A 17,943-nucleotide genomic window follows, 5' to 3' on the forward strand; every position below is an offset into this window, starting at 1 on the left:
TGCGGCCGCATGCGGGATTTTGCTTGGCTCAAGGCGGGACTGGGGAAGTGTCGACTTGCAACTTGGCAGGTCGCAGCTCGGGCTGATGGTGTGGGAGATAAACTGGTGTATTTTATTAGGTGAGCCCATGCAGGCTTCTTCTCCGGAGGATGTTTGTGTCCTCTTCCTTCTCCTGCTCCCTGTTCTCTCCTCCTTCCCTTCTCTCTCTTCCTCCCTCCCCTCCCTCTTTCTTCCCCTCCTCCTCCCCTTCACCACGCCAGCGCTCCTATTTATTATGGAAAATCAGAAGCTGAAAATAAGCAAAAGAGAGTTAGAAAAATACAGCACTCATAATCTGGACTTTTTTTTTGGTAGCAGTTTTTTTTTTTTTTCTTTTTTTAGCTTTTTATTTCATGTTTGAATGTAGGTGATTAAGAATGTTAGTTTCGGGTGTACAGCAAAGTGATTCAGTTACATATATACATGTATCTATCTATTCTTTTCAGATTCTTTTGTTACATAATACTGAACACAGTTCCCTTTGCTATACTGTAGGTCCTTTTTGGTTATCCATTTTAAATATAACAGTGTGTACATAATCTTCACATTTTAAAGGAAATGTTGGCAATCTTTCCCCCACCATGGGAATAATGTCTTTAGAGTTCTTCTGCCTAACCCAAAGGCAGAGACATGCTTCTATCAGATAACTTCATGGTTTCTCTGGAATGTGCCAGCGCAGGAGGTAACTGTGGGCAGAGGGTCTGATGCTTGTCACTGCTTCCACATTGTAAGACCTGGGGACAAGGGGCATGGTGCATTGCAAGCTGTGGTTATGTCCATTTGCGTGTAGCTGGAGAGCAGCCTCAAGAGGAGAGGGTGGGTGGAAACCTGGAGAATAGAATGGGGTTGGGATGGAAGCAAGAAGGCTTAGGATGAGCCAAGAGATTTGGGAATGCAAATTGTCCTTCCCTTGTCAGCTTTATTGCCTCCAAATTTTTTTACGCTGTTTATTTTCTAAACAAACTAAATATAAACAACCACTACTTTACTAATTCTTTTATTATATATTAAAATTTTCTTTTTTATTTTGTGGCATGCCACGTGGCATGTGAGATCTAGTTAGCTGACCAGGTATCGAACCCAGGCCGCCTGCATTGATAGCATGGAGTCTTAAGCATTGGACAGCCAGGGAAGTCCTCACAATTTGATAATTCTTAAGAAAAAAAAAGTCTGTATGTTAGCTACTGTATCCAAAAGTGGCTCCCACTTGCTTCTCTTTCTGCCTCTTTGGTCCTCCACTGCAATATCTCTAAAAAGGTCTTTAAGCTATGGCCACTGACACAGGCAGAAAAACAGTTCTGTGGTTCAGACAGATTGGGGAAAGTTTAGCTTAAGTGAGGGAGACAGATTTTTTTTTTTTGGCCGAAGTACCTTCAGAATCTGCTAACGTGCACTGCAAGTCTCACAGGCAGTGGAGGGATAATAGGCAGCACTTCCAAGCTCTTCTGACCATAGCACTTCTCCTGTGGACATCTTGGGAAAATAAGGCTCCTTGGAACATTCTTGGGCAAGAGCTGCTCTACTTATTATTCATTCCTCTTTATTATTTAATACGCTATATTGTTTACTATTCTTTAGGATAAGTCTTGGTAAAGACTGTGACATAGCACGCAGGCTGCCTTCTCAGCGTGTGGAGACCCTGGTCCATTCACGGCCATTTGTGCGGTTGGGTGCAGAGGCTGTTGAGACACCTGCCAAAGCAGAGGGGGTGGGCTGGGTGGCATAGGATTGGAGCTACCCAGGCCTGCCACTCCGGTTCTGCCACTTGCTTCAACTTTGGGCAGGTCTCCCAGCTTCCCTGGGCTTCAGTTTCCATGTCCATAAAAAGAAAAGATAAAAATATCTGCTTCTCAGAACTGTTCAAAGTTCCAAGCTTAATGCCTGGCATATTGGAAGAGCTAAATCATCCACAGCCATTGTTTTTGCATGAGCTGTTATTAAGGCTGTTAGACGTTCCCTGCTGCCTTTTCTTCTAAAACAATTGACCTTGCTGCTCCCCATTGATCTGCATCAAGAGCAAACTCGGTCTTGCATTTGGAATCTCTCCTCCCCCAGCCGAGTTCCTGGGTCCGCTTCCCAGGCAGTGTGCAGAGTGGCGAGAGGGCCGGATCTGGGCCTGATTCTCATTCTCCCTTCTTAACCCAGTTTCCTCCGGTAACATACAGGGAATGAAATCTTAGCTAATTCTTAAGGTTGCCGTGGGGGTGAAACAAGCAGGAATTCTTAGGGCTGGCCTTTGCCTATATGCAGTAACTGCTGAGTTAAAGATGGCCGTCCTTTTACTATTTTCACTTGTCACCATTCCACCTATGAGTCTCACCCGAGGAAAGAGACATGTCTCTTAGGGGTTTTTCCCCCGGTTATATTGTGAATGCCCAGCCCCGCCCCAGGGGAAGGGGATCCCCTCTTCTCCCCTCCTACCCATTGAGACACTCACCCTTGGAGATTCACTGGCGCTGGGGGGAAGGTGTTTAAATGTTTAGACATTTGTGAGGCACTTAGCACAGTCCCTGCATATAGCACTAAGTCCACTAAGTTTGTTAATGAGGTAAAGGTGATGTCTAAGTTTGCTACGGCCACCATAACAATACCACAGACTGTGTGGCAAACTGGAGGAGACTGATTTTCTCCCAGTTCTGGAGGCTAAAAGCCCAGGCTCAAGGAGGCGGCGGGCTCGGTTTCCTCGAAGGCCTCTCCGCCTGCTCGTTGCTTTGCCCTCTGAAGGTTCCCCCTGTGCTCACACACTCCTGGTGTTTCTCCCTCTTCTCATAAGGACACCAGTCATCCTGGATTAGGGCCTTGCTTTAAGTTAATCACCTCTAAAGATCTTAACTCCAAAAGCAGTTCCATTCTGAGGTACTGGAGGTTGAGACTGGACTTCAGCATATGAATTTTGTGGAGATACAGTTCAGCTTATAACAGATACGTAAGGGCAGATACATGACAGATATGCTGTGTATATACCTGAACACCTGTGTGTATTTGTGAAGGTGAACTATTACTTTCTGGATAATAGAAAAGGTCTTCCAGGGTAGTTTTGACTTACATTTTCCCTCTTGTCCCTCGTCACCCAGCCCCTAGTTAAATGGGACTCTGCTGTTTGAGCTTCTGCTGTGTGCCCAACACATGGCTGGGCAGCGATGTAGAGAGAGGGATCAGAGCCTGACCTAGGGGAGGCCACACTCCAGAAGGGGACAGACATGACGGATGTGGTGCCTTCAGAAGGAGCACCTTCAGAGGTAGGCGGGATGGGGAGGCTGACAGGTAGCTGGGAGTTAAGGAAGGTTCTAGAGATGACACCTAAACCTAAGCCGGCTTTGAAGGACAAAGAGTCTGCCAGTTAGGAGGAGGAAAGGGGAGATTTAGGTGAAGGGGAAGAAGATCAGACACTGAGTAGTTCGAAGAACCAAAATGATTCCATTATCTGAAGCATGAAATAAAGTGAAGAGAGCAAAGTTCTGTTTCCTTGCTAAGCAGAAACTTTGATCTGTACACCTGTGTTTCCCATAAACCACTTGAGTTCCTTGGGGTGCTTGGCAAAAATGAGAATTGCTGGATTCCAAGTTGCATTTACAGAATCAGAATCTCTGGGGAAGGGACCAGGAATCTGCATGCCTCCAGCTCCACAACCCGTCTCCGCACTGAGGTTTGAGAACCGTCACGGTGTGGATGAAGGGGAGGGCGCTGAACAGTATGGTGTGATGTGGTGACTTACTGAGATACTGATTTCCAGAGAGCCTAGGGATCTACTGGCAGTGTTCCCCCGGAGGCAGGGGCCTGCTTCCTGTTGCAGCAGTCACGTGAGCTGTTACAAGTGCTAGGATTGAGTGATGCAGCGAGTGGAGAGGAAATGCAGATTCCTAACATCCTTAGGCGGAGAAGGCAATGGCACCCCACTCCAGTACTCTTGCCTGGAAAATCCCATGGATGGGGAGCCTGGTAGGCTGCAGGCCATAGGGTCACAAAGAGTTGGACACGACTGAACGACTTCGCTTTCACTTTTCACTTTCATGCGTTGGAGAAGGAAATGGCAACCCACTCCAGTGTTCTTGCCTGGAGAATCCCAGGGAGGGGGAGCCTGGTGGGCTGCCATCTCTGGGGTCGCAAAGAGTCGGACACGACTGAAGCGACTTAGCAGCAGCAACATCCTTAGGAGGGAGCAGGCAGGAGTTTAGGACCCAGCTGAGCTTCCGGCCGTTTGACTCCAGTGATGCAGGAATGCGGGCTTGAAGAGTGAATGGTCAAGGCTGTGGGCGTGGGGGCTGGATGGCCCCGGTTCCAGCCCCAGCAGCGCCACTTTCACAGCCACACAACCAGGGAAGTTCCTTCATCTCCAGTGGCCTCTCCCTACCCTCCTGCCTCTGGTAACCACAAGTCTGATCTCTTTTTGTGAGTTCTGTTTTGTTTTCATTTTATTTATTTACTATTTTTGGCTGCACTGGGTCTTCATTGCTGCTCAAGGGGTTTCTCTAGTCGTGACAAGCAGACACCACTCCCTAGGTGTGGTGCACAAGCTTCTCATTGCTGTGGTTTCTCTTGTTGCAGAGCACAGGCTCTAGGGACGTGGGCTCAGGAGTCGCCACACTCAGGCCCCAGAGCGTGGGCTCAGGAACTGTGGCTCCCAGCCTTAGTGGCCCTGCAGCACGTGGGATCTTCCCAGACTGGGGATCGAACCTCTGTCCCTGTGCTGGCAGGAGGATTCTTACCCACTGTACCACCAGGGAAGTCCTGTTTTATTTTGCTTTAGATTTCACATGTAAGTGAGATCATACAGTACTTGTCTTTGTCTCACTGACTTCAGTTAGCATAATGCATTCAAGATCCGCCCATACTGTTGCAAATGGTAGGATTTTCTCTCTTTTATGTCTGAATAGTAGTCACACTATTGAACCAGACATGGAACATACCCAGAAGTGGAAAAGCTGGATCATACGGTAGTTCTATTTTTACTTTTCAAAGATCCTTTATCCAGTTTTTCCATAGTGGCTTTACCAGTTTACCAAGAGGGCACGAGGACCAGCAGTCCACATCCACGCACCGTTTGTTTAATTTGGGCCGGCTCTTCATTGCAGCGTGAGGGATCTTTAGCTGAGCATGCCACCATGCTTTGTCTCTTGTCTTTTGATGGTGACCATTTTAACAGGCATGAGGGGCGTCTTATTGTGGTTTTGCTTTGCATTTCCCTGATCGCTGTGATCCTGAGCTTCTTTTCATGTGACCTTTGTGACTGTGCTTTGGAAAAATATCTATTCAGGTCTTTCCCCCAGTTTTTAATTGCGTTATTTGGGTTTTTGCTGTTGAATTGTGTAAGTTCTTTCTATATTTTGGATATTAACCCCTTATTAGATACATAGTTTGAAATATTTCTTCCCATTCCGTTTTTTGTGTTTTCACATTGCTGATGGTTTCTTTTGCTCGCTAACAAAAACTTTTTAGTTTGATATGGTCCTGCTTGTTTATTTTTGCATTCTTTGCTTATGCCTCAGGTATCCTATCCAAAAAATCTTCACCAAGGCTCATGTCAGGGAGCTTTATTCCTGTGTTTTCTTCTAGGAAGAAATAAGACCTGATTTCAGGACTTATATTTAAATCTTTAATCCCTTTCTAGTTAACTTTTGTCTATGATGGAAGACACAGGTCCAGTTTCATTCTTTTACGTGAGTATTCAGTTATCCTGGCACTATTTGTTGAACCAATGTCTTTTCTTGGCTCCTTTGTCAAAATATTAGTTGACTATGTATATTTGGGTATTTTTTCGGGGCTCAATCCTGTTCTGGTCTATTGGTTTTTAATGCCAGTACCATACTATTTTGATTTCAATAGCTTTATATTATAGCTTGAAATCAGGGGATGTGAGGCCTCCTGTTTTGTACCCCTTCCTCAGAATTTCTTTGACTATCCAGGGTCTTTTGTGGTTCCATATAAATTTTAGGAGTGTTTTTTCAACATCTGTAAAAAATACCATTGGACTCTTGATAGAGATTGCATTGAATCTATAGATGTTGTTTGGTAGTATTGACATTTTAATAATATTAATTCTTCCAATCCATGAATATGGAATATCTTTCCACTTTGTGTCTTTTTCTATTTCTTTCATTAATATCTTGTAGATTTCAGATAAGAAATCTTTCAGCTCCTTAGTTAAATTTATTTTTAAGTTCTTTATTGTTTTTGATGCTATTATCAGTGGAATCAAGTTCTTTGTTTCTTTTTCAGAAAATTCATTGTTAGTGTATGGAAATGCTACTGAATTTTGTATGTTAATTTTGTATCTGCAGCTTTACTGAATTCATTGATATCAGCCATGAAAGGAGCTCTTACACTATAGAAAGGGCTAGTGGTAGAAATCAGAGCTCCTCCCCAGCCCTACAGCTCTTGACCCTCATGAACCAAATTACCAGGACAACATATAATCATCCTTAGCTTTGAAGGAATGGAGGCTCGGGAGAGCCCGAGTAGGAACCAAGCCACCTGTGACTCTGAGGCCTCTGCCTTTTTAATTGCACAGTAATTCCTCTTCATCTGAAATGTCCTTCAACTTCCGCAGTTTTCCAAAGTTGAGATACTTGACACCTCCCACACGTGAAAATGTAACATATGCCCACAGTGAGTGAATTATAGTCTTACTCTTCCTGATGTTCAAGCTGGTTTTAGAAAAGGCAGAGGAACCAGAGATCATATTGCCAACATCTTCTGGATCATGGAAAAAGCAAGAGAGTTCCAGAAAAACATCTATTTCTGCTTTATTGACTAGGCCAAAGCCTTTGACTGTGTGGATCACGATAAACTGTGGAAAATTCTGAAAGAGATGGGAATACCAGACCACCTGATCTGCCTCTTGAGAAATGTGTATGCAGGTCAGGAAGCAACAGTTAGAACTGGACATGGAACAACAGACTGGTTCCAAATAGGAAAAGGAGTACATCAAGGCTGCATATTGTCACCCTGCTTATTTAACTTATATGCAGAGTACATCAGGAGAAATGCTTGGCTGGAAGAAGCACAAGCTGGAATCAAGATTGCCAGGAGAAATATCAATAACCTCAGATATGCAGATGACACCATCCTTATGGCAGAAAGTGAAGAGGAATTAAAAAGCCTCTTGATGAAAGTGAAAGAGGAGAGTGAAAAAGTTGGCTTAAAGCTCAACATTCAGAAAACGAAGATCATGGCATCCGGTCCCATCATGGGAAATAGATAGGGAAACAGTGGAAAGTGTCAGACTTTATTTTTTGAGGCTCCAAAATCACTGCAGATGGTGACTTCAGCCATGAAATTAAAAGACGCTTACTCCTTGGAAGGAAAGTTATGACCAACCTAGATAGCATATTCAAAAGCAGAGACGTTACTTTGCCAACAAAGGTCCATCTAGTCAAGGCTATGGTTTTTCCTGTGGTCATATATGGATGTGAGAGTTGGACTGTGAAGAAAGCTGAGTGCCGAAGAATTGATGCTTTTGAACTGTGGTGTTGGAGAAGACTCTTGAGAGTTCCTTGGACTGCAAGGAACCAGTCCATTCTGAAGGAGATCAGCCCTGGGATTTCTTTGGAAGGAATGATGCTAAAGCTGAAACTCCAGTACTTTGGCCACCTCATGCGAAGGGTTGACTCATTGGAAAAGACTCTGATGCTGGGAGGGATTGGGGGCAGGAGGAGAAGGGGACGACAGAGGATGAGATGGCTGGATGGCATCACTGACTCGATGGACGTGAGTCTGAGTGAACTCCAGGAGTCGGTGATGGACAGGGAGGCCTGGCGTGCTGCGATTCATGGGGTCGCAAAGAGTCGGACACGACTGAGCGATTGAACTAAAGTGAACTAAACTGAATGCTAAATTGCAAAACAAACCTGAAGGAGTACAGGGGAGTGGCTTAGCGCATCTGTTGATAAAGCCTTAAAACATCAAGAGATTGTTTTTCCCTGCACTGTCAGAGTTTGCTGACTAAAAGCCATGAGGTGGTTTTGTGAGCTATTTAAGAAAAGCATTGAACAAAGGGGAAGCTGAAGAGGTGGGAGGGAATGAAAGAATTACAGATGAATTGTTTCAAATTATGCAATTCATCCAACCATACCTTAATGAGTCCTTGGGAAGTGGTGAATGAACCATTCATTTGTTCTCTAGATCAATGTGCTTTCTTGTGAGAGCAGATGGCTGTATAAAATCACTTAGCATGAGTTCAGAGGCTTTACAGGAAGATATGATAATTTATACCCCTCTTCCCTGCCTCATTTCTGCAAGGCATCATCTTCCCTCTCTAAAATCCCTGAGGAAGGAGAGTGTGCTAATTTGGCATCTGAGGTTTTTATAGGAACCCTGACCTACTCCTTGAGAAACTCATTCTTGGGAACGTCTCTTGCATTTCACATGTGGAAAGATGCCACTGCTGTTTACCAAGTACCAGGCACTGCGCTGTATTGTAAGCTGCTCCAGAGAACAGGACAGATGTTGCAGCTTCCCCTGGGGAGCTCATGGTTTAGTGAGGGAGACAGTGAACCAGTTAAAACAGAATTTCCTCAAAGATTTTTATGGAGCAAGCATGGCTCATGTGAACCCAAAGAATAATTGTCCTCACTTCAGAAACCTGATACCCAATTAGAGAGAAGCAATGTATGTATTAAAAATATGTATTTTGTAAAGGGTTAGGAGAACCAGGTTTTATTCATTGCTCTGTCTCTTTGCTAACTCTGTGATATGTCTAGCTTCAATTCCTCATCTTTAAACTGGAATGATAATATTTATCCTGCTGATGACTCTTGGGGTTGTTACAGGGAGTGCATCAGAGAATGTATATGAAAGTGCTGTCAATATTACTGAACACTTCCTTTTCCCATGACGTAATGTGGGTTGTCGTTTACTCAGTCATTCATAATTCATTTAGAGACCCATTCATTCAGCAAATGCATGCTAAGCACCTATTTGGTTGAAGATCCTGTGTTAAACCCTGTGTCTGGCTGTTTCGTCCTTTAGCGTTATCCGACTCTTAAGTATCTAGGTTTATTTAGCGTTAATTTTCTTACTAGGTTGGAGTGGGAGTGGGAAGAAGTTTGCAGTTGTGATCACCTATTTCAGCCCAGGAACTTATTACCTTACTTCTGTAATCTTCCTAGAGGCATGGGCAGGAGCATGGATAAGAAGCTGATAAAAAGTCATTCTGTGTGTCATAGGCTAGTTTAAAATCTTATGGAATTGTTACCAAATATAATTATAATTAAACAAATATAATTATCTTACGGAATTGTTACCAAATTGTTTATAATTACTTTAAAAACTCACATTACTCATTTTACTAGCCCAAATGTAGCCATTAGACAGGGAAAGATTTTATGATGACTATATATGTTTTATACTTCACTTATATTTGTTATGAAAGAACTGGTTTTCCTTATTTATTTAGAATACTTTGTGGCGGGCTAGACATTTTTATCTGGACTAAATACTATTTACTATATTGAAGAGGAACGCATCACTCCAAATTATTTCTAACTTCTGGAATTTCTGTTTCCTTTGGACCCAAGACACTTTTAAACACTTGGACTTTGGGCATTTCAGCATAATGATTCCGTGCGTATCGCTACTCACCATTAAGATTTTCCTCGTAAATATAGTCAACACGAGTTGTCCCTCAAGTATGTTGCTGGATTTCCTTTAATCCTCAGGAAATGGCAATGCCTGTTCCATCTAATTTTTTTTAAAAATATATAAGCCATCTAACAGATGTGCCTCCAGCCCTGGGGTTTTATTGACATGCGGGGCAGCAGACTCAAGCTCTCTCGTTAACTTGAGACCGAGAGTGACAGCTGGGCCCGCACAGAAGCCTGGGCGTGGTGGGGGTGGGAGGACCTGCCCCAGCAGGGTGGGCCTCTGTACTGTAGATGCTTTCCTCTCAGAGCCTGTACGGAGCATCTCGCATCCATTTCAGACTGGCAGAGGCTTCTTTCCCCTTGTTCCAAACAATGTTGATACAGAGGCCAATTACACGTCTGACCGAATTTTAAAATTGTGGTCCTTCATACAGTTGTTTCCCATTTCTACCGACCCTCAAAAATGTGTGTTTATTTCTGCAGAGCAAAAAAAGGTGTCCATATTTTTTTTGCTCAGATATTCCCTCCTTCTGCATCACCTCCGTTTTTTCAGAAGGACAATTAAATCTTTTTGACAGAGGAACTGCTGAACATCTATGGAAGCACACTAGTCTCTGTTTTTTCCTTCCTTTCAAACCTCAACTGCTGCTGCCTGCAGAGCCTTCTCTGAATAGAATAGGCTTTGTCTTAGCAGAATGGGGCTTCCCTTGTGGCTCAGCTGGTAAAGAATCCGCCTGCAATGCGGAAAGCCTGGGTTCAGTCCCTGGGTTGGGAAGATCCCCTGGAGAAGGGAAGGATACCCACTCCAGTATTCTGGCCTAGAGAATTCCATGGACTGTATAGTCCAGGGGGTTGCAAAGAGCCGGACAGGACTGAGAGACTCACACACATTGTCAGCAGCGTGGGCCAAAAGTTAAAGAAAAGAGGACAGCAGGCGGGTTTAAACAGCAAACCAGTGCTGTCCACTCTGTCCACGTGCTTCTTACTCCCGTCCCGTTTTCAGTATTTCTTTCCTCTGCCTGCATGCCCTCTGGGCCATGGGTAAACTTCCAGTTTTACAAAACAGCCTGGGTTTTCTTTACCGTCACCTCTTTTCCAGTCCACTGGTAGGACTCTTGTATTATGTTTCTTTATTTGGTCCTCAGTTCCCTATCTTGCTAATAACTTCCATGCTTTTGTTTATCAACGTTCTTGATAAATTAACCTTTTAGTCTCTGGAGACCCTGGCCTTGCCCCTACTGCCTTTTAAAAAGTACAAACTGAGCATTTTAGAAGAATTGTTGCTTTTAGTCCATCCTTTTGTTTTGCTGTGCCTGTTACTCAGCTGTTATTCAGACTTCAATGCCCCAAAGCTAATACCAAGTTGTCACGTACCTCTTTTAAGGGCCTACCACCTCTTTTCCTGCCCCTCCCTCCAACACAAACAGATATCAACATACCATTTTTAAAGTATTAGCTGATCCCATGGACCTTCATATTCAAGGGATTTTGTGAAGATCAAGTATAAAGATCATCTTTTCTGAAACATCTGAAATTAAATAGAACCGTTTGTCCTACAGCGTGCAAGACGTTCTTTTGAGGATCAGATTTTTATTTCATGTTATAAAAAGAGACAGAGATCATGAGTCATCGTGTTAGGACCCAGGATCTCAATAAAACAACTATCTTGTGGATTTGAAAAGAACCAGCTGACCGGAGAAGGCAATGGCACCCCATTCCAGTACTCTTGCCTGGAAAATCCCATGGACGGAGGAGCCTGGTAGGCTGCAGTCCATGGGGTCGTGAAGAGTCAGACATGACTGAGCGACTTCACTTTCCCTTTTCGCTTTCATGCATTGGAGAAGGAAATGGCAACCCAGTCCAGTGTTCTTGCCTGGAGAATCCCAGGGATGGGGGAGCCTGGTGGGCTGCCGTCTATGGGGTCTCACAGAGTCGGACACGACTGAAGTGACTTAGCAGTTAGCAGTAGCTGATCAGATGATTCACCCAGAGATTCTGTTGGTCGATTTTGTTCTAAGTTTAATTCTGTCACAGTTTCACTTCCTAAATGCAGAAGCCAGTTTCTGAAGAGTCTCCCTGTTCTTAAGCACCTCAATAGGGCCTTGACATTGGCCACTGGCAGCCTGTTTTTGCTCTCCTGGGGAATTGCATTGATGTCTAAAAACAAATATCAAGTTCCTCTTTTGAATGTAAATGAAATTATAAAACTGAGGCATAGCTCTCACTCTCCAACTGTGAAAATTTAAACTTCCTTCCCGGTCATTTCTGAGCAAAGTTCCTTTTATTTCCATCTGTTAATATTTACATGGTCCTACTAAAATAAGTTATAAATACTTCTTTTGAAATAAAAACAAACATCTGTTAACCGTAGACATCTTTAAGCTTTTTTTCCCTCTTCATCTCTTCAGTAAAAAACTCTAAGAAGGATGAGGGGCTTTTACTTACATTGATTAATTTTCTTTTGCCTTTCTTAGTTATTTAATCTAGAAAGCACGTCAGGATATCTTTTATAGGAGAGATAAGCTTAATGAGACACTGAGTCTTTGAAAATAGTTCATAGATAACTCCAGTGGTTGAATATCAGCCTGCTGGTTTTGTAACACCTGTGACCTTGTGGTTAGTTAAAAGTGCTCAAAGTCAAGTGTCCAGGTTTCTAAGAGATGCTGAATTGGAGAAGGAATTTTGGCACAACCCCAATATAAGACCCTTTGCTACTAAATATCCTCAGTATTGTAATATTTGTTTTTATAATCATGTCTTTGTGGAATCTAAATATATTTTAATCATATTAGTCTGCAGCCACAGTTTAATAAGAAAAGATTGATATTTGCCCCCCATAATGTGATGTTGCAAATACTTTATTGGTCTGGAAGACAAGTTTAGTAGAATATAGATTAGGTCAGTGGGAAGGGTTCCTCTTTTTTTTAAGTGTAATTTAAAAAACATTGCATTCTCAGGCTACTTATAGAGGACTGAATAATTTTCTTGCTATAGCTGAGAAATCTAACTCTCTATTGTTTAATTTTCTATGGTATTTGTTTGTTTGTTTTGTTATTTTGGCTACTCCATGTGTCACGTAGGATCTTAGTCCCCCAGCCAGGAATCAAACCTGTGCCCCCTGCAGTGGAAGCACGGAGTCTTAACCAGTGGACCGCCAAGGAAATTCCTAATTGTCTATGGTTTTGTCATTTATTTTTAGGTACCAAAGGAAGAAATAAAGGGGAATTCACAAATCTTCAAGGGGTAGCGGCATCTACAAATGGAAAGATACTGATTGCTGACAGTAACAACCAGTGTGTGCAGGTATGGCTCCTAATTGTATACCTTTAACAACTTGTATTGATAACATAGATACAGGTGCAGTTTCCCACTTAAGGCCTGCTGCTGCTGCTAAGTCGCTTCAGTCGTGTCCGACTCTGTGCGACCCCATAGACGGCGGCCCACCAGGCTCCCCCGTCCCTGGGATTCTCCAGGCAAGAACACTGGAGTGGGTTGCCATTGCCTTCTCCAATGCATGAAAGTGAAAAGTGAAAGGGAAGTCGAGCAGTCGTGTCTGACTCTTCGTGACCCCACGGACTGCAGCTTACGAGGCTCCTCAGTCCATGGGATTTTCCAGGCAAGAGTACTGGAGTGGGGTGCCATCGCCTTCTCCAACTTAAGGCCTAAGATGCAAGAAAAGAAAGGGAAGCTAATCTTGTGTGTGTAGGCTTTACTTCAAATAGGGCTTGTATGTTCTGCCCTGTAGTCCTTACGACAAATATTCTTCCCTGTTTTTGCCCTGATGATTTCTGTGCTAGCTCACATTGCAATGAATGTACTTTGTTTTTCAGATATTTTCCAATGATGGACAGTTCAAAAGTCGTTTTGGCATACGAGGACGCTCTCCTGGGCAGCTGCAGCGTCCCACAGGAGTAGCCGTGCATCCCAGTGGGGACATAATCATTGCTGATTATGATAACAAATGGGTTAGCATCTTCTCATCAGATGGCAAGTTTAAGGTGAGATTAACTACAACTGACCAGTTGAGAGAAGGAATAGGGAATACAAGATAAAATTGTCTATTCTGGGGGGTCTCGCAGATCCAATAAAATGTTCAACAGTTTTTCATACGCAGAACATCTTGACTTTGTCACATCTAAGTTTAACGAAGCGATTGTCACAGTGATATTGTTATAAATCTACTCATGTATATCCTAAATATGGCTTTATTTTATAAAGCAGTTAGTTTGCTCAGTTGCTCTTTTAAATTACATTCTTTTTAAATGCTCTTTTTCATTATAGCTTATCCCAGGGGGTTGGATGTAGTTCCCTGTACTATAGAGTAGGACCTGGTGGTGGATTCATGTTAAATGGAATAGTTTGCATCTTCTAACTCCATGTATTCATGCTAAATGTTCTAACCCCATGTATTCATGCTAAATGTTCTAACCCCATGTATTCATGCTAAATGCAGAAGTTTGCGTCTACTTTCTCCAAACTGCAGTCCGGTCCTTCTCCCCTTTCGCAACCACAAGTCTGTTCTCTGTGTTCATGAACCTGTTTCTGGTTTGTAGGTAGCTTCATTTGTGCCGTATTTTGGATTCCACATATAAGTGATACCGTGTGGTATTTGTCTTTCCCTTTCTGACTTCATTTAGTATGATAATCTCCAGTTGCATCCATGTTGCTGCAAATGGCATTATTTCATTCTTTTTATGACTGACTAGTATTCCATTGTTTATATGTACTACCTTTTCTTTATCCATCATCTGTTCATGGATATTTAGGTTGTTTCCATGTCTTGGCTCTTGTAAACAGTGCTGCTATGAGCCTAGGGTGGGCTTCTCCAGTGTCTGCCTGCAGTGCAGGAGATGCAGGAGACACAGGTTCCATCCGTGGGTCGGGAAGATCCCCTGGAGGAGGGCACAGCAACCCACTCCACTATTCTTGCTGGGAAAATCCCATGGACAGAGGAGCCTGGTGGATTACAGTCCATGGGGTCACAAAGAGTTGGATAAAAATGAAGCAACTGAGCACGCACACACAAATACAGGGTTGTGTTTATCTTTTTGAATCCTAGATTTGTCTGGGTATGTGCCCAGGAGTGTGATTGCTGGATCATGTGGTAGCTCTACTGTTAGTTTTTTGAGGACCCTCCATACTGTTCCCCACAGTGGCTGTACAGTTTATACTCGCACCAGCACTGAAGGAGGGTGCCCTTTTCTCCACATCCTCTCCGGCATCTGTTATTTGTAGACATTTTAATGACGGCCGCTCTGACTGGTATGAGGTGGTACCTCGTTGTAGTCTTGATTTGCATTTCTCTAATTATTAATGATGTTGAACATCTTTTCATGTACTCACTGGCCATCTGTATGTCTTGTTTGGAGAAATGTCTGTTGATATCTTCTGCCTGTTTTTCGATTGGGTTTTATTTGGTGGTTGAGTTCTATGAGCTGTTTGTATATTTTGGAGATTAAGTCCTTGTTAGTCGTCTCATTTGCAAATATTTTCTCCCATTCTGTAGACTGTCTTTTTATTTGTGTGTATCTGTGTTTTTTATTGTTTCCTTTGCTGTGCAGAAGCTTGTAAGTTTGATTAGGTCCCATTTATTTATTTTTGTTTTTATTTCTGTTGCCTTGGGGGACTGACCTAAGAAAAACATTGGTACAATTTATGTTGGAGAATGTTCTGCCTATGCTGTCTTCTAGGAGTTTTATGGTGTCATGTCTTATGTTTAAGTCTTTAAGCCATTTTGAGTTTATTTTTGTGCATAGTGTGAGGATGTGTTCTAACTTCATTGATTTATGTGCAGCTGTCCAACTTGCCCAGCACCACTTCCTGAAGAGACTGTCTTTTTTCCAACTTTATATTCTTGCCTCTGTTTTGTGCGTGAGCTTCCCTGGTGGCTCAGCAATAAGAAATCTGCCTGCAGTGCAGGAGATGTGGGTTCAGTCCCTGGGTCAGGATCCTGAAGGAGGAAATGGCAACCCACTCCAATATTCTTGCCTGGGAAATCCCATGGACAGAGGAGCCTGGTGGGCTAGAGTATGGGGTCTCAAGAGTTGGAAAGGACACAGCGACCAAACCATGACCACCACCTTTGTGTAGGGGTTTATTCCTGGGCTGGCTATTCTGTGCCATTGATCCATCTGTCTGCTTTTGTACCAAAACCGGTGTTTTGACCACTGTAGCTTTGCGGTTTTGTCTAAAGTTTGGGAGAGTTATGCCTCCTGCTTTGTTTTTTTCCGCAAGATTGCTTTGGCAATTCTGGGTCTTTTATAGTTCCATATAAGTTATGGATTATCTGTTCTAGTTCTGTGAAAAATGTCATGGGTAGTGCTTCTTGTTTTTCTTTTTTTAATATCATCAGGTTTACCTCCATTCAAAAAAACAACAATTTTTATAAAAGGTTATTGAGGCGATTTATATTTCCCAAATTAGCCTACAGATTATCGTTTATGAAGTTCCTTCAGGCCTGTGATAGATGATGATATGGGAGAAACAGAATTATTAACACATTGTCCCTACTCTTTAAAAATATAGAAGCCTTTTGAGGAAAAAAGACAGATACAGGGAAATGATAGAAAACAATTCACGTCAGCCTTTCCGTTCAGTTCAGTCGCTCAGTCGTGTCCGACTCTTTGTGACCCCATGGACTGCAGCACTCCAGGCCTCCCTGTCCATCACCAGCTCCCGGAGCTTACTCAAACTCATGCCCATTGAGTTGGTGATGCCATCCAACCATCTCATCCTCTGTCATCCCCTTCTCCTCCCACCTTCAGTCATTCCCAACATCAGGGTCTTTTCCAATGAGTCAACTCTTCGCATCAGGTGACCAAAGTATTGGACTTTCAGCTTCAACATCAGTCCTTCCAATGAACACTCAGGACTGATCTCCTTTAGGATGGACTGGTTGGATCTCCTTGTGGTCCAAGGGACTCTCAAGAGTCTTCTCCAACACCACAGTTCAAAAGCATCAATTCTTCGGCGCTCACCTTTCTTTATAGTTCAACTTTCACATCCATACATGACTATTGGAAAAACCATAGCCTTGACTAGACAGACCTTTGTTGGCAAAATAATGTCTCTGCTTTTTAATATGCTGTCTAGCTGGTCATAACTTTCCTTCCAAGGAGTAAGCGTCTTTTAATTTCATGGCTGAAGTCACCATCTGCAGTCATTTTGGAGCCCCCAAAATAAAGTCTGTCACTGTTTCCACTGTTTCCCCATCTATTTCCCATGAAGTGATGGGACCAGATGCCATGATCTTCGTTTTCTGAATGTTGAGCTTTAAGCCAACTTTTTCACTTTCCTCTTTCACTTTAATCAAGAGGCTTTTTAGTTCTTCTTCACTTTCTGCCATAAAGGTGGTGTTATCTGCATATCTGAGGTTATTGATATTTCTCCCAGCAATCTTGATTCCAGCTTGTGCTTCATCCAGCCAAGTGTTTCCCATGATGTACTCTGCATATAAGTTAAATAAGCAGGGTGACAATATACAGCCTTGATGTACTCCTTTTCCTATTTGGAACCAGTCTTTTGTTCCATGTCCAGTTCTAACTGTTGCTCTCTGACCTGCATACAGATTTCTCAAGAGGCAGGTCAGGTGGTCTAGTATTCCCATCTCTTTTGGAATTTTCCACAGTTGATTGTGATCCACACAGTCAAAGGCTTTGGCCTAGTCCATAAAGCAGAAATAGATGTTTTTTTGGAACTCTGTTGCTTTTTCCATGATCCAGCAGATGTGGGCAATTTGATCTCTGGTTCCTCTGCCTTTTCTAAAACCAGCTTGAACATCAGGAAGTTCACGGTTCATGTATTGTTGAAGCCTGGCTTGGAGAATTTTGAGTATTACTTTGATAGTGTGTGAGATAAGTGCAATTGTGCGGTAGTTTGAGCATTCTTTGGCATTGCCTTTGTTTGGGATTGGAATGAAAACTGACCTTTTCCAGTCCCGTGGCTACTGCAGAGTTTTCCAAATTTGCTGGCACATTGAGTGCAGCACTTTCACAGCATCATCCTTCAGGATTTGAAATAGCTCAACTGGAATTCCATCACCTCTACTAGCTTTGTTTGTAGTGATGCTTCCTAGGGCCCACTTGACTTCACATTCCAGGATGTCTGGCTCTAGGTCAGTGATCACACTATCATGATTACCTGGGTCATGAACATCTTTTTTGTACAGTTCTTCTGTGTATTCTTGCCACCTCCTCTTAACATCTTCTGCTTCTGTTAGGTCCATACCATTTCTGTCCTTTATTGAGCCCATCATTGCATGAAATGTTCCCTTGGTATCTCTGATTTTCTTGAAGAGATCTCTAGTCTTTCCATTCTATTGTTT

The 17,943-nt window shown here is 43.0% G+C and overlaps 1 protein-coding gene across 6 annotated transcripts in view; it reads left to right on the forward strand.

Annotated features, from left to right (window-relative positions):
• TRIM2 (tripartite motif containing 2) overlaps window positions 1-17,943 on the forward strand; it is a 127,685-nt gene that overhangs the window by 90,683 nt on the left and 19,059 nt on the right. For all 6 annotated transcript variants that reach the window (XM_070386665.1, XM_070386666.1, XM_070386668.1 and 3 more), the window contains 2 exons: window positions 12,820-12,923; window positions 13,451-13,618. In XM_070386665.1, coding sequence (XP_070242766.1) covers window positions 12,820-12,923; window positions 13,451-13,618 — 272 coding nt within the window. The remainder of the gene's footprint in view (window positions 1-12,819; window positions 12,924-13,450; window positions 13,619-17,943) is intronic.

This window comes from Bos mutus, chromosome 17 (assembly GCF_027580195.1).
Source record: "Bos mutus isolate GX-2022 chromosome 17, NWIPB_WYAK_1.1, whole genome shotgun sequence".
Taxonomy (NCBI): Eukaryota; Metazoa; Chordata; class Mammalia; order Artiodactyla; family Bovidae; genus Bos; species Bos mutus.